The following is a 23,303-nucleotide window of genomic DNA, read 5'->3' as shown; positions in this document are numbered from 1 at the left end:
ATGATTCAACCAATTTCAGTATTCAGCAGGAAATATTTTTATTAATAGCCTACTACTTTAATATGAAGTTTATACTATATTCTTCTTAAAGTGGATAATGTTTCCTCATAACGTGGGTGGAATATTTCTCAGCTCAGGCATTCGATCCAAAACCGAGCTCCGTTAATCTGTGGGAGTACCTTGGCAAAGCAAATGACCTGTCTTGCTAAAATCTGCCGTACATCCTGTACAACATACCACGCCCACTCAGCTGTTTCCGCAGCGTTCCATTCGTAAAAGTTGTTCCTCTTGCGAGGTACACTAATTTATCTACTTCTATTCAACAAACCGAAACGTTTCTAGGCGGTAAAGGTTTTCCTCGGGCTAAACCTCCGTAGGCGTCAGCCATGTCTCTATCAGACCAGAGCCGACAGTGGTATCCGACCAGTGTACAGGTAACTGTGGTTCAGGCAAGACGCCTGAGGATAAAGGGGAGAAATGGCACCAACGACGCATACGCCATCATGCAAGTGGCCAAGGATAAATTCGCTACATCCGTGGCAGAGAAGAGCGTGGCACCGGTGTGGAAAGAAGAGGCCACGTTCGAGCTGCCGCTTTTCCACAACGGTAACACAGAAAAGTGTACGTTGCACGTCCACGTAATGCACCGGGCACTCGTGGGACCTGACACGTTGCTCGGCCAAGCAGTCATCAACCTGTTGGAGCTCAGCGAGGTTAAATCCCGTAATAAGACTGAGTGAGTGTTCTCGTCTCTGTCCAGTAATAGTCACAGCCTTACTATTTCTAGATTGCTCCAGAAAGGGCTTTGGAGTTCCATAATTCCTTTAAAAATGAATCACTGTAGTTGTTGAAATAGCCTAAGGCAATAATGGAGCGCCACAATGTCACCAATATGTCTTCAATAGGGGTTGTAATTATACAAGAACAGGGACTGCACCATATTCCAATTATATAATAATCATCCGACTCAACATGTAACCAAAATGTTATAATGTAAGTTATAAGAGCAGGCCATAGGCCTAAAAATGTTGTCCCATAGTTTTACTCTAAGTTAATTCACCCAGCAGAGATGCAACAACCAGTTGTTAGAGTGGAACAAGCCTTTGGAATAACAGTGCTTTCTCCCGTTGCTTTTTACTTCGCTCCTCTTGCCTTCACCTCCCATTGAGTGACACTGTTTGTTTTAGCAGCCTTGGCAGTCTGCTGATTTAGCCCGATCATAAGTGGCGCATGTGAGGAGCACAACATCCCATTATGAGCGAGATTCCCAAATATACACTTCGATACAGCTATGACTGGAAGTGACTTTGTCGTAGCAGGTTAGGGTAATTAAAGTAGCAGGTTATGAGAATTAGGTTAAGGAAAATGTTCCTAACCTGCTATGAAAAGTCACTTCTGGTCGTAGATGTATCGAAGTGGCCTGTTTTTAGGGAGTCCCCAAAGGCAATACCTCACCAATTGCCTCTCCTGTGAGTCTTTAGTTCATATCAGTATTCTCTCTCTTTCTGAATATCTGTAAAGGAATTCATTGATTTTATTACAGGCCTCCTCTCCTAACCAATTAACCAATGGGTTTGCATTACTGAAGCCTCTGGCTGACCTTCCTCATTATTGCTCCTTACTCAATGGTAGAATGACTGGGAAGGCTTTGCTACAGTTTATTGCTGACACAGTCTAACTGAAATAATATAATAAATACTGCAAAAAGGATAAACAACTTTCCTGCTGGGTCTTCAGTCAAACTGTTGCTGTTTTCCTTCACACATTAAGTTAAGTCTTTGTTAAAGAGTTGAGCAGCAGGTGTTTATTAATTAGGCTGCAGGCTTATTTATTTCACAACAACTTCTTGAAATATAATCCGGAACAAATATATATGCAACATGTAAAGTGTTGGCCACATCTTTCATGAGCAGAAATAAAATATCCCAGAAATTTTTCACACGCACAAATATATTTCTCAATTTTAAGCTCAAATTTGTTTACATACCTGTTAGTGAGCATTTCTCATTTGCCAAGATAATCAATCCACCTGACAGGTGTGGCATATCAAGAAGCTGATTATACAGGAGCACCTTGTGCTGGGGACAATAAAAGGCCACTCTAAAATGTGCAATTTTGTCACACAATACCACAGATGCCTCAAGTTTTGAGGGAGTGTTAAATTGGCACGCTGACTGCAGGAATGTCCAGGAGCTGTTGCCAGAGAATTGAATGTTAATTTCTCCACCATTATCTGCCTCCAACTTCGTTTTAGAGAATTTGGCAGCATGTCCAATCGGCCTCACAACTGTAAACCACGTCAGCCCAGGACCTCCACATCCGGATTCTTTACCTGCGAGATTGTCTGAGGGGGTGCTGAGGCATATTTCTGTCTGTAATGAAGCCCTTTTGTGAGGAAAAACTTGATCTGTTGGGGGGAGCCAGGACCTACCAGGCCTACCCATGGCAGCGCCCTTGCCCAGTCATGTGAAATCCATAGATTAAGGCCTAATGAATTTATTTCAATTGACTGATTTCCGTATATGACCTGTAACTGTTGCATGTTGCATTTATATTTTTGTTCAGTATACATCCCACTAAGCTGTCTCTACGCCAATAGCTTATTTAGCTGCTATACACAACAGCAGGTGATGTGCAGTGTACATACACACTGATGTCTGGAAAGGGGGCACTCTTGAAAGTGGATATCGCTGGTTCTTTTTATGTGTAAGGAGAGCGCTTCTTGTTTAGACTGTATTAGAGTAAGTCTACTTTGGTTATTGCATCTTGATCTTTCTGATTACCTTTATGGCTCAATATTTGTGACAGACTGACGAATGTAACTAAGGCTGGGAATGACAATACAATCAAACAAGCAAGGGCAATGATCACAAGTCAGTCATAACGTGGCTAATAGGCTAGCGCATCTATGGATGTAGCAAGCTAAAAACACGGAGCCTAACGTTAGCTAGCTGCTAGGAGGATGTCATTGGAGGAGTGGGTGAGTGACTGACATTTTCCCCTCATTGTTTTTCGATGGCTAGACACAGCTAGAGATGCAGGTGTCATTTGGTTAGCTAGCAAGAACTTGAACAACTGTTATTCAGTTAGCCAGAGTGAATTTGCGAATGCAAGAGATATGCTATCTATCTACTCCGATTTTCAGAGCACTCTCATCTGAGTGTGCCAGAGCGCAGAATAACTGATACATTTACATACGCGCAACATCTGCTGATTGTGGCCGGTGTCAAACGTAGGCAACGAAAGTAATAGTCACAAAAGCTCTAGATAACATGTTAACATCCTAACCAACTCTGGCAGGGCGAGTAAAATGGTCAGAGTGAGGTGTTCTCTCATTTGTGTCTGGAAGTAGCTAGCTAGCCAACTTTAGCCAGTTAGCTTTGGGTGCTTGGTTGAGACAAGCTGCAGAAGGACAAGTAGGCTACAATTCTCCATTGTTTATCAGTGCAATTTTGAAGGCCAACTAGCTGAAAATGTTTGAAGGTTTATCTAATGTTCCTTCGTTAGATGTTAGCCAGAGAAAGGTGAGCTAACATTAGTAGATATTTTTGTTGTTGATGTGCATAACTAAGGGAGAGAGAGCTTACCTTTTTCATGGTTGTTTGATCAATAGGAATGTAAAGTTCGCAAATGTAAGTGGCATTGACATATTTGCAGAAATCCATTCAGGTGTATTTTTGTGGCTTTTGGCCAATGCGTTTTAATGATCTTATGTCGCGCTGTTGCAACTGCCTGTAAACACACAGTCCAATTCAAAGTGAATGATGGCAGGCCTGTTTGCATAAGGCCTACTGTAGCTCTAATTGGCTATGGTGCACCGGTCTGCATAGACTCCAGTCCTGGATGAGACATATGTTTTATTTAATTGTCCAAACGCATGGCCACTTTCCCACTCTATTTTGCTATAGAATTTCCACACATTTGTTAGTATATGTAATACCCAAACGTTCTAAGAATTTATGAAAACTTAAAATTACCATATCTTTTGCTCGCTTGTCAGATTTAAAAAAAACATTTTGTCATATTCTTCCTGGTGCTAAAATGCTGTCAGTTCCACTTGAGAGTGCATTCTCCATGATAGTAATTGGTTTCATGCAATCTGAGTAGGAGTCAGTCTGGAGACAGGGCTATAAGGATCTCCACGGCTGATAGTCCTTTTTGCTGTGTGACAGTGATAGGTTCATCTGACATTATTGTTATCGTTGCCCTTTAGTTCAAATGCCAAACTTCAGCAGAACATGTTTTCTCAGACCTGAATTCTTCCCAGACCTACTTTCATATGCACTCCTCAAAGCCTCTCAAAAATGTTTTTCTTTTTCTGGTCAAAGGATGTCCATGCCGGTTCATACACCTTAGTATTGTATACAATGGCTATCAACTTTTGCAGCATCCCACAGGATTATTGTTTTGAGTGCTTCATAAAATCTTATATAAAATCAATGTACACACACTTTGAGCCATATTGAGGAAGCTTTCTCATGGTTTGTTCTGCTCTGATTTCTCATTGTTGACTGTGGTGTACCTGATTTCTGCGGGGCCCAAATCCAGACTTAGCCTCACATTCTGGAGTGTTTTTCGGTGAAAAACAAACACATTTTTGTCTCTGTGCTCTCCCTCCCTCCCTCTCAGGGGGTAGGGACTTGACTGTGGCTTTACCAGCTCCCACACAGACGGTGTTATGTTTGACTTAAAGCAGATAACTGTTAATGGTAATGTTTAAACAGCCTCACTGCCAATTCTCACTAGCTGCTGGAAATTATTTCTTACTAACTCTGAACTGTGTTTGCAAGCCCTCCCTTGACTATTTTCTAAAGGGGGAACATGGACCATGGCGATGTCGGCCTCTGTGAAGGCCAGCATCCCGGAGTCGCCTCTTCACTGTTGACGTTGAGACTGGTGTTTTGCGGGTACTATTTAATGAAGCTGCCAGTTGAGGACTTGTGAGGTGTCGGTTTCTCAAACTAGACACACTAAGGTACTTGTCCTCTTGTGTAACAGTGTAGGTTCCGTCCCCCTCTTCGCCCCAACCTGGGCTCGAACCAGGGACCCTTGTGTAACAGTGTAGGTTCCGTCCCTCTCTTCGCCCCAACCCGGGCTCGAACCAGGGACCCTTGTGTAACAGTGTAGGTTCCGTCCCCCTCTTCGCCCCAACCTGGGCTCGAACCAGGGACCGTTGTGTAACAGTGTAGGTTCCATCCCTCTCTTCGCCCCAACCCGGGCTCAAACCAGGGACCCTTGTGTAACAGTGTAGGTTCCATCCCTCTCTTCGCCCCAACCCGGGCTCGAACCAGGGACCCTTGTGTAACAGTGTAGGTTCCGTCCCCCTCTTCGCCCCAACCTGGGCTTGAACTAGGGACCCTTGTGTAACAGTGTAGGTTCCATCCCTCTCTTCGCCCCAACCCGGGCTCGAACCAGGGACCCTTGCACACATCAACAACTGACACCCACGAAGCATCGTTACCCATCGCGCCACAAAAGCCGCGGCCCTTGCAACGTAAGGGGAACAACCACTTCAGGTCTCAGAGCGAGTGACGTCACCGATTGAAAAGCTATTAGCACGCACCACCGCTAACTAACTAGCCATTTCACATTGGTTACACTTGCTCAGTTGTGCACTGGGGCCTCCCACTCCTATTTCTATTCTGGTTAGAGCCAGTTTGCGCTGCTCTGTGAAGGGAGTAGTACACAGCCATTGTACGAGATCTTCAGTTTCTTGGCAATTTCTCGCATGGAATAGCCTTTGTTTCCGAGAACAAGAATAGACTGATGAGTTTCATAAGAAAGGTCTTTGTTTCTGGCCATTTTGAGCCTGTAATCGAACCCACACATTCTGATGCTCCAGATGCTCAACTAGTCTAAAGAAGGCCAGTTTTATTGCTTCTTTAATCAGAACCACAGTTTTCAGCTGTGCTAACATAATTGCAAAAGGGTTTTTTAATGATCAGTTAGCCTTATTAAAATGATTAATTTGGATGGGATAACACGCCTATGTAGATATTCCATAAAAAATCTGCCGTTTCCAGCTACAATAGTCATTTACAACGTTAACAATGTCTACACTGTATTTCTGATCAATTTGATGTTAATGGACACAAAAAACGAGGACATTTCTAAGTGACACAACTTTTGAACGGAAGTGTATATATTTGCGATTCTTCAAAGTAGCCACCCTTTGCCTTGATTACAGCTTTGCACACTTTATATTCTCTCAACCAGCTTCAACTGGAATGCTTTACCAACAGTCTTGAAGGAGTTCCCAAATATGCTGAGCACTTGTTGGCTGCTTTTCCTTCACTCTGTGGTTTTACTCATCCCCAACCATCTCAATTGGATTGAGGTCGGGTGATTGTGGAGGCCAGGTTTTTTGATGCAGCACTACATCACTCTCCTTCTTGGTGAAATAGCCCTTACACAGCCTGGAGGTGTGTTGGGTCATTGTCCTGTTGAAAAACAAAATAACAGTCCCACTAAGCACAAACCAGTTGATGGCATAACGCTGCAGAATGCTGTGGTAGCCATGCTGGTTAAGTGTGCCTTGAATTCTAAATAAATCCCTGACAGTGTCGTCAGCAAAGCACCATCACACCACCCACCATGAAGCATGGAGGAGGAACCACCCATGTGGAGATCATCCAATCACCTACTCTGCGTCTCACAAAGACACACCGGTCTCAAATTTGAACTCATCAGACCAAAGGACAGATTCCCACCAGTCTCATGTCCATTGCTCATGTTTCTTGGCCCAAGCAAGTCTCTTCTTATTGGTGTCCTTTAGTAGTTGTTTCTTTGCAGCAATTCGACCATGAAGGCCTGATTCACGCAGTCTCCTCTGAACAGTTGATGTTGAGATGTGTCTGTTACTTGAACTTATTTGGGCTGCAATTTCTGTGGCTGGTAACTCTAATGAACTTATCCTTTGCAGCAGAGGTAACTCATGAGAGCCAGTTTCATCATAGCGCTTGTTGGTTTTTGCGACTGCATTTGAAGAAATGTTCAAAGTTCTTTAAATGTTCCTCATTGACTGACCTTCATGTCCTAAAGTAATGATGGACTGTCGTTTCTCTTTGCTTACTTGAGCTGTTCTTGCCCTAATATGGACTTGGTCTTTTACCAAATAGGGCTACCTTTTGTATACCACCCCTACCTTGTCACAACACAACTGATTGGCTCAAATTCATTAAAAAGGAAAGAAAATACAAATTAACTTTTTAACAAGGCACACCTGTTAATTGAAATGCATTCTAGGTGACTACCTCATGAAGCTGGTTAAGAGAATGCCAAGAGTGCGCAAAGCTGTCATCAAGGCAAATGGTGGCTACTTTGAAGAATCTCAAACATAAACAAATACAAATATATTTTAACACTTTTTTTTGGTTACTACATGGTTCCATATGTGTTATTTCATAGTTGTTGATATATTCACTATTATTATACAAAGTAGAAAATGGTAAAAGTAAAGAAAATCCCTTGAATGAGTAGGTGAGTCCAAACTTTTGACTGGTACTGTAACTACTCAGCTACTACAATATAACAGTTGTGACTGCTATCCCTTTGGTAAGTGTTCCAAAAACACATCTTTTCATATGATCACATGTGAAGTTAATGTGATACCATGTGACAACATGTAAAGCAACATGTGATATCATGAAACTGCACATGTGAAAAATGTTGTCACGTGAAGTGTTCCAAAAACACGTTTTCACATGATTTCTCATGTTAAATTTAATGTGAAGTTGTGATTTTCCACGTGAAATCATGTCGTTTTTCTGTAAGCGATGTGACCCCCCTAAGTAAATTCCAGCAGCAGGCATGTCTTTCCCCGACGTTCTGGCTCAGTATTCCACACACTAGCAGGGAGGAATAGAAGGACAGGATGAGTATTTGGGGGGAATTCAGTCCCTCAGTAACATGAAAGGAGGGTGTGTGAAGCTGCCTAATATTTCATGCTGGATCAGTATTTTTAGACTCAATGGACTCCCTCATAAAGGAGAGGTGTTACATAAACAAATCACCTGTTTACTCATGTACACACCCAAATTAAGTGAGGACTGAGGAGGTATGTGTGTGTGACATCTTTAACGTTTCTCTCATACAGTCTCCGTCGCAGAGATGTAAATGCTCAAAATATTTCTGATAGCACTTACAAAAATGTATATGTGTCGTCAGTTCGCAAGGGATTGTAATGACAGCTAGGACATACAGTAATGTCCATCAATGATGTCATTTCACAGTAATTGACTCAATAGAGGGACAGGTTGAGCAAGCCGACCGCTTTGTTTTGGATTGTTGTGCAATTCCCAAATGTAGTGCCTTGGGTATTCGAGCGCCTTGGGTATTCGAACCAGCAACCTTTTAGTTACTGGCCCAATGCTCTAACCACTAGTCTACCTGCCACCCCAGCTGCCACCCCTACTTACCTTGTGCTACCTTTCCCCATTCGGTCCTCTAAAAAACACAACTGTAGTGATGGAGTGAGTTGATGCTCTCTCTCACCCCATTCAATGATTCATCACATTTGTCATTCTGTGAGTAGCCAGTCTCTTTCATTGCCTTTGTTTGGATTCACATTGAGTGCTTCACTCAAGATAAGAAACTGCAGTCACAGCATTGTGTTCATTTTGTTTTTGGAACCTCCAAGAGGGTACTCATTGCCACACACACACACACACACACACACACACCCTAACCTTGCAGATCTAAAGCCCCTAGCTGTCTCTTCCTGTCCTCGTCCTTTTCATTTCCTTCCAGAATTCAACTGGGTTGTTTTTTCAGGAAAGAGTTTGAGGAACAGACAACCTCAGGCCTTATGGGTTTTGCTTGACAGAGACTTTTACTGCTGCCTCAGCTCTTAATTGTTCAGTTCCAAACTATAAATTAGTGATTGTTTTGACATATGTATGTATCTTCTAGAATAACATAATAATGACATGTAGAATACAAACAGACAAACTAACCGCTCTTGTTTGATATTTTATACAATAGTGATTTATTGAGGGTCATTGAACCAGTCAGCATGAAGAATTGTCTTTGTTGAAGAATTCTAACAATGTGAGTCTCTGTACTTTGACCTTCATATCCTCAAAAGGAATCTTCTGTACTAGTGAACCACTAAATGAAACAGACATTAGGCATAGAGGAATTATATTTATGGTATTCTGATTTTATATTTTGTGAAATACATTCATAAATAGACAAGTGCCTGGGAATTTCTAAAGTCATTCATTAAATATGAACCTAAATTGATTGGAGTTGACTCCCAAAATATTTAGCGTGCATAGCACTTTGCGATATCAGCTGATGTAAGAAGGGCTATATAAATAAAATGGATTTTGATTTGATAGCCTGTAGCTGGGTGGGAAAAAATCACTCTCAGAACCCTCCAATGTTATTTATCAACTCAATTTTACATTGCAAAATGATTTCACTCCTGGAACCCAGTTTCCCTTTTAGTAGCCTTTTATGGTACATTAGTGTTTTAAGGCATGGTATTCAGTCTTAACAGAGTAGTGACAACATTAGTGTTTTAAGGCATGGTATTCAGTCTTAACAGAGTAGTGACAACATTAGTGTTTTAAGGCATGGTATTCAGTCTTAACAGAGTAGTGACAACAACTAATTAGGACGGCACAGTGACAGAAATAGAATGAAATACATACTGTTCCTGCCGGTTAACATTTTAATATGAATTATTATTGCCCAAACACTGACTCTCCAGAACACTCACCGCATCATCAGTCATTTCCGCTGGTCCCTCCACCCTTGGGCCAATTCAGAGAGAGCTACTGTACTGATCACCGTTTCCATGGAGGAACTCTAAACAGTAAAAGGAAAAATGACATCAGCCCCTACTTACTGGAATTATTGACTTGGTTATGATAAACCCTTGGAACCCTGCAACAAAAAGGGGAAAAAAATAGCATCCTTAAATAAAGCTATGCTAGGGGTGAAAGCGTTCTTTATTTGTGAAAAGCTATCAACATGTAGACAGTCTTTTTTAAAGCTGGAGGGGAGGCCCAGAGGCAGGTGAACATACGTTATTGGATCCTCAGCCTTCCTCTGCTTATGCAGACTGGGATTGTTCAGACAGATCAGTCTGAACAGTGTGTGTGTGTGTGTGTGTGTGTGTGTGTGTGTGTGTGTGTGTGTGTTATCTGAAAAGAAGTGGTTAATGCCTACATATGTCAAGTTATTTCTGAGCTCACTTGCAAGTTATTTTCAATGGCCATGAACCCCTGGAGGAGACAGCAGGCATCTGAAAAATAGAATATTATGTTGATTATTTTTTTCACTGCCTCACATTCATTTACACCTTTAGTTCTTGTGACATCTCTTGGAGAAGAACAGCATTTGTTTTATACCAGTTATATTCGGTTGAAGTTTTTTGATAAATAATACAGATTTTCTCTCGACAGATGGCATAAACTGCTGGACAAGGCAGGCAAGCCAGACAAAGACCGGGGAGAGGTGCAGGTGGACATCCAGTTTCTGAAGAATAACATGACAGCCAGCATGTTCGACCTCTCTGCTACAGACAAGCCACACTCCCGCCTGGGAAAGTTCAAGGACAAGGTGCGAGGCAAAAAGGAGGGTCTGTCGGACACTGCGTCTGCCGTGGTACCGTCCTTCACCCAGGTTCTGACGGACAGCGAGGGGGAGGGAGAGGGGGTAGGGAAGGGGGGTGCAGACAAAGGAGAGAAAAAGAAGAAAAACAAGCTTAAGTCTCTGTTTTCTCCCAAGTCTAACCTGCAGCGTCACGGACTGTCTCAGTCCATGTCTGTCCTTGGCCCTCTGCCTGAGAAGAACTCCTCACTGAGTAGCAGCCGCTCCACAGGCCTCAGTGTGGACTCCTCTGAAGGTGAGGATCATCACAGGCTGTCCATTCAGTTGAAAATATAGCAGCATTATCTATTAGAAAACTCTTATGTTACACAGTATGTGTTTGCAGATCTAACCTTTCCCCGTTTCTTTCTTTCTTTCTCATCCAAAGGTAAAAATAAATTCAAGTTTCTGACCCATAAGCGCACAGGCAGTTCCCTGTCCCTAGGGCGCTCTAAGATTCCTGCCCCGCTTGCAGAGCGGAGTAACCTGTGCATCAACGGCACTCACATGTACACAGAGGAGCCCCAGCCCCGGAGCGCCCGCACTGGCTCCAACTTTAGCCTGGCCAGCTCAGGTCATGGCTCCATGGAAGACCTGCGCAAGGCCCAGGGTCGTAAGAGCTCCGGCACCTCCATGGACTCCTTCAGGGCCCTGAAGCAGCCTTCGACCTGGGCAGAGGAGGAAGAGAGGGTTATGTTGGATGAGGAGAGGAAGAGAAAGGAAGAGCAGGAGAGTAAGAAGTTAGACGAGGAAGAGAGGATAAGGAAGGAGGAACAAGAGAAAATGAGGATTACGGAGAAGGAGGGGGAAGAAATAAGGCTAGAAGAGGAACAGGAGGAGAGGAGACTGACGGTGGAGGGAGAGGACAGGGTTTGGAAGGAAGACCAGGAAAAGTGGAGGTTAGAGGAGAAAAGGAGAGAAATGGAGGAACAAGAGCGGTGGGAAGAAGAGGAAAGAATTAGGAGAGAAGAACATGAAAGAATGAGGAGGGAGGATATACTGAGAAAGGAGGACGAGAGGAAAATGAGGGAGGTGGAGGAAAGATTGAAGAGGGAGAAAGATGAGAGGATTAAGGAGGAAGAAAGGATTAGGAGAGAACAGGAGGAGGATATGCAAAGAAGAGGGGAAGAGGAGAGGAAGATGAGGGAGGAGGAAGAAAGACTAAGGAGGGAACAGGAGGATATACTGAGAAGAATAAGGGAGGTGGAAGAAGAAGAGGAAAGGAGGGCTGAAGAAAGAATGAAGAGAGAGGCTGAAGAAGAAAGAATGAAGAGAGAGGATGATAGGCTGAGGAAGGAGGAGGAAGAAAAGAGGAGGAGGATTGAGGCTGAAGAAGGAAGAATGAAGAGAGAGCAGGACAGAGTGAAGGAGGAGGAGGAAGAAAGGAGGAGGTTTGCGGAGGAAGAAGGAAGAATGAAGAGAGAGGATGATAGACTGAGGAAGGAGGAGGAAGAAGAAAAGAGGAGGAGGATTGAGGCAGAAGAAAGAATGAAGAGAGAGGCTGAAGAAGAAAAAATGAAGAGAGAGGAGGACCGAGTGAGGAAGGAGGAGGAGGAGGAAAGGAGGAGGTTTGAGGAGGGAGAACAAAGAATTAAGAGAGAGGCTAAAGAAGAAAGAATGAAGAGGGAGGAGGATCGGCTGAGGGAGGAGGAGGAGGAAGAAGAAAGGAGGATTGAGGAAGAAGATCAAAGAATTAAGAGAGAGGAGGATAGGCTGAGAAAGGAGGAGAGAAGGATGAGGGAGGAGGAAGAAAGAGTGAGGAAGGCCGCAGAGGAAGATTGGCTGAGCGAGGAAATGGGGATAAAGAGGATGGAGAAGGACAAAAGAATTAAGAGGGAAGAGGAGGATAGGCTGAGAAAGGAGGAAGAGCTGAGGAAGATTAGGGAAAATGAAGAAAGGCTAAGGAGGGAAGAGGAGGATGATATGCAGAGAAAGGAAGAAGAGCAGAGGAAGATGAGGAATGAGGAGGAAAGGAGAATAGAGCAGGAGATGTTGAGAAAGGAAGAAGCAGAAAGAACAAGGCTTGAAGAAGAAAGGGAAGAGGAGAGAAGAAGCGATGAGGAGCAGAGAGAACTGATGGAGGTGAAAGAGAGGTTTAGGGTGGATGAAGAAAATATGAAAAAAGAGGAGTTGAGAGGACAGGAAGAAAAGATGACAGAGAAGGAGAAAAAGAGGAATGCACAGATGGAGGAAAAACAAAGGCATGAGGAAGTGAGGGTAAAGTTGGACAAAGTTGAACAACAGATGAAGCAGAATAAAGAGGCAGAGACCATCGTGTGCAATAATCCTTTTGAGGATGTCTCTCCTACCACTTCATTTGATGACAACTCTTCAAATAACCCGTTTGAGGAGACCCCCACAACCTCTTCTACTGGTCCCATCAGCTGCCGAACAAATAAAGTATCAGCAGTTAAGCCAAGGTCAGTCCCACTCCCAAACCACAAACACACACACGAACGAACACACTTCATCACTGTCTCAGTTCCCCAGAATTGTGTTACCCCTTGGGTGTCATAAATTATAGATGTACTATTTATTTAGTCTGCAAAAGCAGCTGGTGGTCTCCAAAAGCAACACTCAAGTTTCTGTTGCTCTGTCTCCTCATCCACACACACCTACTAACGTCCCTGTCTCATATCCTCACTGAACTCTTTCAGACACCCTCTTTCATCTTCTAACAGAACTATGTAAATTATGCTAACATTCTCTTTTCCTGTGCTGTCAGTGCAGGGTGGCACAAGTCTGATTAGAGTGGAAAACCTGCCAATTTGTCTGAGAATACTTTTATACAACCAGTTAATCAGGCCAGGCAACAAGCCTGATTTATGGATGTGGGACAGTCAGTATAGCTGCTTGTAGAAACTAAGCTGGATGCAATTGGGAGGATTTTGTTGGATCTGTACAGCTGTGGCACAAAATACAGATTTGAGCAGAAAACCTGTCGCTTTATCAAAGACTTTAGTACAGGAAAGTGTTCTAATATATTAAGTCAGTTGAAACGCTTGGTAAGAGTTAGATCTGTGTGTTGGTGTCGTGGGCATTTGGTGTGAAGGGAGTGTGTAAGCTAGATGTCATGGTATGTTTGTCAGTGTGGCGCATAACACTACTCCAACATGCACATCTCATTAAAGCACAATCCCCTAAAGCAAAGATGGGCAACTTTGATTGGGGTGGGGGCCACAAAAAATCTAAACTCATCATGAGGGGCTGCAGTTGTTTGCGGTTCTGCTTACCCACAAACATACCACACTCATTTTGTCATGGGGCGGAGACGAAAATAAGCTGTTTTACAGCTAATTTCCTGCAATTCTACACATTTTTCCATAGGGTGGAGAGAAATGTTTTCAATTTTCAAAATGATATCTGAGTGAAAGTGACTAACAAAATCAATGGGGGCCCCCTGCCAGTAATTCCACCATGATAATTGGATAGCCGGCCGCTAAACTAACTTAGTCAGTCAATTTTTTTTGATTTCTATCAGTAAAACTGCTGGTGCACAAAGTTCAAAATTGCACCTTATGTATTCTACTTTTCTAACTCGCAACAGTAAGTTGAGATCCCGACTAAGTTCCAAAAAATAAATAATTGGGAAATTGATCCCAGGGTCTTCAAAAGGTGGGCCGCAGGCCACCAGTTGCCCATCCCTTCCCTAAAGAAATCTAATACCTTCATGAAAATTGCAGTGCTGTGTAAAACGTGGATGTGCCTGTGCATCTCTGTGACTGTGTTTACGCAGGCAGCCCAATTCTGATCTTTTTTTCACAAATTGGTCTTTTGACCAATCAGATCAGCTCAGAAAAATATCTGATGTGAAAAGATCTGATGTGATTGTTCAAAAGACAAATTAGTGGAATAAATATCAGAACTGGGCTGCCTGTGTAAACGCACCCCTTGTGTCTTCGTATTGGAAACCTTTGGCTAAACTGAGATTGGCTGCGCTTCCCATGAATCAATCGTATCTTGTTATAAAGATTCTGCAGATGTCATATTAAAGGTGTTACAGAGAGACATAAAGCATTAGGTGATTGCTCAAGTTTTTAACTAGGGCGTTGATGATGAATGACTCATGCGAATCTATCCTGATGAGGCTGGACCAAAGAAACCATCCAATAGGATGACATGACTCAGTATAGTCAAGGCAAGTCTGTTTGGTCATGTGAACAGGGAATGGTTCAGAGGCTATAAGCATTACCTTTTATATTGATCATTTACTTTTGTTTTATTATTTAAAATCTACATGTATAACCTTTCTGTTCCCTAGTGTGTTTGTGTTACTAACCTAACCATTATAACTAACCTTCATGTCCCTCATAAAGACCTAATCAAATGAAATCCCATCCTTTCTCCCATTGTCTTGTCTGGTGAATTAGTCCCACCCTAGTAACAACTTTGTTAGGATGTAACATCTCTGTAGTTTGTGTTGTCTACCTCTCTGCTAAATGTGTTTGTGTGTGTGGATTCCAACAAGACTTTCGTTTTTGATAAAAGTAAAAAATATCACATTTAATTCAACATTTGTTTATTTCATGACATTGCATTATTTAGTTTTAGAAACAAATCATTTTTTCTTATACAGTACCAGTCAAAAGTTTGGACACACCTACTCATTCGAGTTTTTCTTTATTTTGACTATTTTCTACATTGTAGAATAATAGTGAAGACATCAAAACTATGAAATAACACAAATGGAATCATGTAGTAACCAAAAAAGTGTTAACCAAATCAAACTATATTTGAGATTCTTCAAAGTAGCCACCCTTGATGACAGCTTTGCACACTCTTGGCATTCTCTCAACGAGCTTCATGAGGAATGCTTTTCCAACAGTCTTGAAGGAGTTCCCACATATGCTAAGCACTTGTTGGCTGCTTTTCCTTCACTCTGCGGTCCAACTCATCCCAAACCATCTCAATTGGGTTGAGGTCGGGTGATTGTGGAGGCCAGATCATCTGATGCAGCATTCCATCACTCTCCTTGGTCAAATAGCCCTTACACAGCCTGGAGGTGTGTTGGTTCATTGCCCTGTTGAAAAACAAATGATAATCCCACTAAACTCAAACCAAATGGGATGGTGTATCCCTGTGGAGTCTCTTCTTATTGGTGTCCTTATTGGTGTCCTTTTAGTAGTGTTATTTTTGCAGCAATTCGACGAGGAAGACCTGATTTCACGCAATCTCCTCTGAACAGTTGATGTTGATGTGTCTGATACTTGAACTTTGTGAAGCATTTATTTGGGCTGCAATCTGAGGTGCAGTTAACTCTAACTTATCCTCCGCTGCAGAGGATAAGTTTACCCAACCGTGGGACAGACCGTTTGTTCCCACATTCGGGACTCTCTATTGGTTACTCAGACTTTATTCTAACCACCTCTTGCCAGCTTTGTATTCATGTTACCTAATATAATTGTTGTATAATATGATCTTGTTGCCATCTAATACACATTCAAATGTCATAAATCAACACTGCAGAGCTCTCCCTGTCCTCTAACGTGCCTTGATTGTATTACTGTTGATGATATCTGGAAATGTGCATGTACACCCTGGCCAATCTACTGTTGCTAGCCCCAATTCTGACTTGTGCTCTGATATCTGTTTCACTGATTTCTGCTCTCGTAAAAGCCTGGCTTTTCTGCACGTTAACACTAGAAGCTTATTATGAACCAATTGAAAGTGTGGGTTCACAGCTCCAATCCAGGTGTGTTGGTCATTACTGAGACGTGGTTAAGAAGTGTTTTGAATACTGATGTTAACCTTTCTGGTTATAACCTTTTTCGGCATGACAGATTTTCCAAAGGTCGGGGAGTGGCAATTTTTACCAAGGATCACCTTCAGTGCTCGGTTGTCTCCACAAAGTCTGTCCCCAACAATTTTATTTGCTGGTTTTAAGCATTACACTTTCAAATAGCTCTTCGTTGACTGTTGCTGGGTGTTTATCGTCCTCAATCAGCACTGGACTGTACCCTAAGCTCTCGCTCCTGGGCTCTTATACTAAGTCTGAATTTGTCCTGCTAGGTGACCTAAACTGGGACATGCTTAAACCACCTGACCAAGTCCTAAAGCAATGGGACTCCTTAAATCTTTCTCAGATTATTACCAATCCCACAAGGTATGACTCCAAACACCCAGAAAAGGCTTCTCTCCTCGATGTTATCCTCACAAATAATCCTGATAGGTATCAGTCTGGTGTTTTCTGTAATAACCTTAGTGATCACTGTTTTACAGCCTGTGTTCGTAATGGCTGCTCAGTGAAATTACCTGTCTTGATTTGTCATAGACACTTGCTAAAAAACTTAAATGAGCAAGCCTTCCTTCATGACGGCAGCGTAGCCTAGTGGTTAGAGCGTTGGACTAGTAACCGAAAGGTTGCAAGTTCTAATCCCCGAGCTGACAAGGTACAAATCTGTCGTTCTGCCCCTGAACAAGGCAGTTAACTCACTGTTCCTAGGCTGTCATCGAAAATTTCAAAAGTGAACTTGCAGAGGTACTCCACCTCAAGATTTGCACTCTACAAGCAACACTAGACTCTATTATTATGGTGGGAGATTTTAATACGGTTTTACATGCCTCTATGGACTGTAAAGGAAATCGCACTACAAACTGTCACCCTCAGGCACTTAAGGAAATAATGAATGTCATGAATATATTGGAATTAGTGGAGGTATGGAGGCTTAAATACCCTGACCTAGTGAGATATACATGGCGGAGGCTTAATCAAGCTAGTCGTCTTTATTACTTTGTGTCATTCTCGCTGGCACAAAAAGTTAGTGTTGATGACAGGGGACAGAATGCAGTTGGACCATCACATAATTGGCATATATATTACTCTTACAGAATTTCCACGTGGATGAGGATATTGAAAATGTAATCAAAGTCTACTGGATGGTGACTTGTTTTTAACTAGGACATTTCCAGTGGGTCAGAAGTTTACATACATTAAGTTGACTGTGCCTTTAAACGGCTTGGAAAATTCCAGAAAATGATGTCATGGCTTTAGAAGCTTCTGATAGGCTAATTTACATCATTTGAGTCAATTGGAGGTGTACCTGTGGATGTATTTCAAGGCCTACCTTCAAACTCAGTGCCTCTTTGCTTCACATCATGGTAAAATCTAAAGAAATCAGCCAAGACCTCAGAACATTTTTTGTAGACCTCCACAAGTCTGGTTCATCCTTGGGAGCAATTTCCAAACGCCTGAAGGTACCACGTTCATCTGTACAAACAATAGTACGCAGGTATAAACACCATGGGACCACCAGCCGTCATACCGCTCAGGGAGAAGACATGTTCTGTTTTCTAGAGATCAACGTACTTTGGTACAAGAAGTGCAAATCAATCCCAGAACAACAGCAAAGGACCTTGTGAAGATGCTGGAGGAAACCGGTACAAAAGTATCTGTATCCACAGTAAAACGAGTCCTATATCGACATAACCTGAAAGGCCGCTCTGCAAGGAAGAACCACTGCTCCAAAACCACCATAAAAAAGCTAGACTACGGTTTGCAACTGCACATAGGGACAAAGATCGTACTTTTTGGAGAAATGTCCTCTGGTCTGATGAAACAAATGGAACTGTTTGGCCAAAATGACCATCATTATGTTTGGAGGGAAAAGGGGGAGGCTTGCAAGCCGAAGAACACCATCCCAACGGTGAAGCACAGGGGTGGCAGCATCATGTTGTGGGGATGCTTTACTGCAGGAAGGACTGGTGCACTTCACAAAATAGATGGCATCATGAGGGGGGGGAAATTATGTGGATATATTGAAGCAACATCTCAAGACATCAGTCAGGAAGTTATAGCTTGGTTGCAAATGGGTCTTCCAAATGGACAATGAGCCCAAGCATACTTCCAAGGTTTTGGCAAAATGGCTTAAGGACAACAAAGTCAAGGTATTGGAGTGGCCATAACAAAGCCCTGACCTCAATCCTATAGTAATGTGTGGGCAGAACTGAAAAAGCATGTGCGAGCAAGGAGGCCTACAAACCTGACTCAGTTACACCAGCTCTGTCAGGAGGAATGGGCCAAAATTCACCCAACTTATTGTGGGTAGCTTGTGGAAGGTTACCCGAAACGTTTGACCCAAGTTAAACAATTTAAAGGCAATGCTTCCAAAGAGAGTGTATGTAAACTTCTGACCCACTGGGAATGTGATGAAAGAAATAAAAGCTGAAATAAATCATTCTCTAATATTATTCTGACATTTCACATTCTTAAAATAAAGTGGTGATCGTGACTGACCTAAGACAGGGCATTTTTACTTGGATTAAATGTCAGGAATTGTGAAAAACTGAGTTAAATGTATTTGGCTAAGGTGTATGTAAACTTCCGACTTCAACTGTATAAAAATGCCTGGAATATTCACATTTTTGAGAATCTCTTATAAAATGGATTAATGTTTTATGTATGTATGTATATAGTAACCCTTGGTGTAAAATAATAAATGGCTACATCTCAAGTTTTAAACTGTCAAGAGTGTTAAAACAAGGTTGTCCACTATCGGCATATTTATTTATTATCGCCATCGAAATGTTAGCTGTTTAAAATTAGATCCAACAATTATATTAAAGGATTAGAAATCCAAGGCTTGAAATCAAAAGGTTCCATTTTACGCTGATGATTCATGTTGTCTTTTAAAACCACAATTAGAATCCCTCCACAGCCTCATAGAGGATCTAGATACTTTTTCTAACCTCTGGATTAAAACCAAATTATGATAAGTAATATTACGTATTGGATCACTAAAAAAAGCAACTTTTACATTACCGTGTAGCTTACCAATAACATGGTCTGACGGGGATGTGGACATACTCGGTATACATATCCCGAAAGAAAGAAATGATTTGACTCCAATACATTTTTATAGAAAGTTAGCAAAAATAGATAAGATCTTGCTACTGTACCATGGAAAGGAAAATACCTGTCTATTTGTGGAAAAATCACCCTGATTTAGAGTTAATCATATCACAGTTTACCTATTTCCTTATGGTTTTGCCTACGCCAATTGACATGCTTTTTAAATGATATGAACACAAAATATTACATTTTATTTGGAATGACAAGCCAGAAAAAATAAAGTGCTTATTTATATAATGAATATGAATTCGGAGGGCAGAAATTATTAAAGCATTAGACCTCTCACTAAAGGCATCGTCATACAAAAGTTATGCTTAAATCTGAAATGGTTCTCTAGTAAATTAGTAAGAATGTCTCATGCCATGTTCAAGAATGTCCTTTTTCCCTTTATTCAGATTACAACTGCTACCTTTCGGTTATTTGAAAACGAAATAATCTCCAAAATATCGCTATTTTTTTAAACAAGCCTTAGAAAGTTGGTTGCAGTTTGTTTAATCCACCTGAAAAGACAGAACAAATAATACAACAAATATTGTGGTTAAACTCATATATTAATTGATTAAAAAATAAATAATTTGATAACATTTAAAAAAGAAAGGTATTATCTTTGTAAATTATATCATACATTTGACTAGTGGAGTTATGTCACACATGCAGCTAACACAGACATATGGAAATGTCTGCTCTACCCAAAATTACAACCAACTAATTGCAGCATTACCACAAAAATGGAAGAGGCAAGTGGAAGGCGGGAAAAGTAAGGAACTTGTCTGTCGGCTCTGCATTAAAGACCAAAAATGGTTAAAGAAAATTGTGATAAATAAACGTATGTATGTATGTATGTATGTATGTATGTATGTATGTATGTATGTATGTATGTATGTATGTACGTACACACACACACACACACACACACACGTTTATTTATCACAATATATATATATTACCAGTTTCATTTAAAGACAAAAAAAATGACAGCTGTGCTATATAAATTGCAAAATAGTTGGGAAGAGATTTTTGATGAACCGATTCCGTGGTACATGGTTTATGAATTGACACGCAAAACGACGCCGGATTCAAAACTTTGAATTTGAAAATTTTAATTGTTATACATAATTCTTGCAACCAATAGAATATTATTAATATGGGGGATACAATCTTCCCAGCTCTGCAGATTTTGCTGTGAAGCGGCAGAGTCATTAGATCATTTATTTTGGTATGTCCATATGTAGCCTGTTTTTGGTCACAGGTCCAGGAATGGCTGAAGAATTGCAACATTTACCTATAACTAACACTGCAGATAGCCATACTGGGTGATTTTGATAAGTCATAGTCAATCGATCAATAATATAATTATTTTAGCAAAACATTTTATCTTTAATTTACAATCTGTAGAAGCTATGAGAATAGAAAGGTTCAATACTTTTGTGAAGCATCACAGCACAGTTGAAAGATATATGGCAAATAGAAACTGGATGGTGTTAAGAGAGATGGGAGGGGTTGAATGGAGCTGAAGGGTGGGACTAATAACAACAAGATAACAAATGTAAAACATACGGGGTCTGTAAAATGTATATAGGTTTAGAAATAGAACTGGATGGACGTCAGAAATAGAGGAAGACCAGGACTGAATACAAACAAAATATAACTATTGTAAAATAGATTGTGCATGTAAAACGTCTATGGTATGTATAAACTGAAGGTAGAAGCCTAAGTGTTATTGTTTACTCAAATTGGGGGAGGGGTGGTAGGGTTTGCGGGGAATAATAAAGGTATATTCTAAAAAAAAAAACTGTATGCATGTAAAAAAAGAAACGTCCCTTTTTCAGGACCCTGTCTTTCAAAGAAACAGATCTTCATTGTAAACGGTTTAAACACTGTTTCCCATGCTTGTTCAATGAACCATAAACAATTAATGAACACGCACCTCTGGAACAGTCGTTAAGACACTTGCAGACGGTAGGAAATTAAGGTCTCAATTATGAAAACTTATGAAGAATTCTGAAAAACACCAAAAGAAAGATGTCCAGGGTCCCTGCTCATCTGCGTGAAAGTGCCTAAGGCATGCTGAAAGGAGGCATGATGACTGCAGATGTGGCCAGGGCAATATATTGCAATGTTCGTACTGTGAGACGCCTAAGACAGCGCTACAGGGAGACAGGATGGACAGCTGATCGTCCTCGCAGTGGCAGACCATGTGTAACAACACCTGCACAGGATCGGTACATCCGAACATCACACCTGCGGGACAGGTACAGGATGGCAACAACAACTGCCCGAGTTACACCAGGAACGCACGATCCCTCCATCAGTGCTCAGACTGTCCACAATAGGCTGAGAGAGGCTGGACTGAGGGCTTGTAGGCCTGTTGTAAGGCAGGTCCTTACCAGACATCACCGGCAACAATGTCGCCTATGGGCACAAACCCACTGTCGCTGGACCAGCAAAAAGTGCTCTTCACTGACGTTGCGGTTTTGTCTCACCAGGGGTGATGGTCATATTCACTTTTATCGTTGACAGAATGAGCGTTACACCGAGGCCTGTACTCTGGCGCGGGATCGATTTGGAGGTGGAGGGTCCATCATGGTCTGGGGCAGTGTGTCACAGCATCATCGGACTGAGCTTGTTGTCATTGCAGGCAATCTCGACGCTATGCATTACAGGGAAGACCTCCTCCTCCCTCATGTGGTACCCTTCCTGCAGGCTCATCCTGACATGACCCTCCAGCATGACAATGCCACCAGCCATACTGCTCGTTCTGTGTGTGATTTCCTGCAAGACAGGAATGTCAGTATTTTGCCATGGCCAGCGAAGAGCCCATTGAGCACGTCTGGGATCTGTTGGATCAGAGGGTGAGGGCTAGGGCCACCCCCCCCCCCCATAAATGTCCGGGATCTTGCAGGTGCCTTGGTGGAAGTGTGGGGTAACATCTCACAGCAAGAACTGGCAAATCTGGTGTAGTCCATGAGGAGGAGATGCACTGCAGTACTTAATGCAGCTGGTGGCCACACCAGATACCGTTACTTTTGATTTTGACCTCCCCTTTGTTCAGGGACACATTATTCCATTTCTGTTAGTCACATGTCTGTGGAACTTCTTCAGTTTTATGTCTCATTTGTTGAATCTTATGTTCATACAAATATTTACACGTTAAGTTTTGCTGAAAATAAACGCAGTTGACAGTGAGAGGACGTTTCTTTTTTTGCTGAGTTTATGTATGTATATAGATATATATTTACCCAAAAAATGTATGGGGGATTGGAAATTATGCAGACAATTGTATTGATGGATGCATCAAGCTTTCTGCAATATTAGAGCTGATCCAACCCCTAAAAATAAAAAGATTTGCATTTGGTGAAAGGCTCGGCACAAGCATACTCAGGCTGACTAGCTCTTGTTCATGCAAATTAGAAATATGTTTTTTCAGGCTATCCGGAGGGCCAAATGTAGTTACTTGAAGGAGCAGTTTTTTCACTGTGGGTCTAACCCAAGAAGTTCTGGGAAAAAAGCGAGCTTCGATGCTCCTCCCTCTTTTTCCTCTGCCCCGCTTCAAAGTTTTTCCCTGCAGGCGGTCACTGAGTCCGAGGTGCTAAAGGAGCTCCTTAAACTTGAGCCCAAAACCATCTGGGTCAGATGGTTTAGACCCTTTCTTCTTTAAGGTTGCTGCCCCTATAATCACCAAGCCTCTCTGACCTTTTTAACCTCTCTCTCCTCTCTGGGGAGGTTCCCATTGCTTGGAATGCAGCCACGGTTCATCCTTTATTTAAAGGGGAGATCAAGCCGATCCTCACTGTTATAGGCCTATTTCTATTTTGCCCTGTTTATCAAAAGTGTTGGGAAAAACTTGTCAATCAAC

At 41.9% G+C, this 23,303-nt stretch overlaps 1 protein-coding gene across 1 annotated transcript in view; it reads left to right on the top strand.

The window, feature by feature from the left end:
* The first annotated feature begins 274 nt into the window (after positions 1-274).
* The window catches only part of LOC115149165 (calponin homology domain-containing protein DDB_G0272472), a 40,584-nt gene continuing 17,555 nt past the window's right edge, over positions 275-23,303 (top strand). Inside the window, exons 1-4 of the mRNA XM_029691757.1 lie at positions 275-736; positions 10,413-10,855; positions 10,988-11,332; positions 11,696-13,019. Of these exons, the coding sequence (XP_029547617.1) occupies positions 387-736; positions 10,413-10,855; positions 10,988-11,332; positions 11,696-13,019 (2,462 nt within the window). The 5' untranslated portion in view covers positions 275-386. The remainder of the gene's footprint in view (positions 737-10,412; positions 10,856-10,987; positions 11,333-11,695; positions 13,020-23,303) is intronic.

The sequence above is a fragment of the Salmo trutta genome, chromosome 15 (genome assembly GCF_901001165.1).
Source record: "Salmo trutta chromosome 15, fSalTru1.1, whole genome shotgun sequence".
Classification (NCBI taxonomy): Eukaryota; Metazoa; Chordata; class Actinopteri; order Salmoniformes; family Salmonidae; genus Salmo; species Salmo trutta.
Note: the sequence above shows the minus strand (reverse complement) of the source record. Positions and strands in the feature narration are given on the sequence as shown.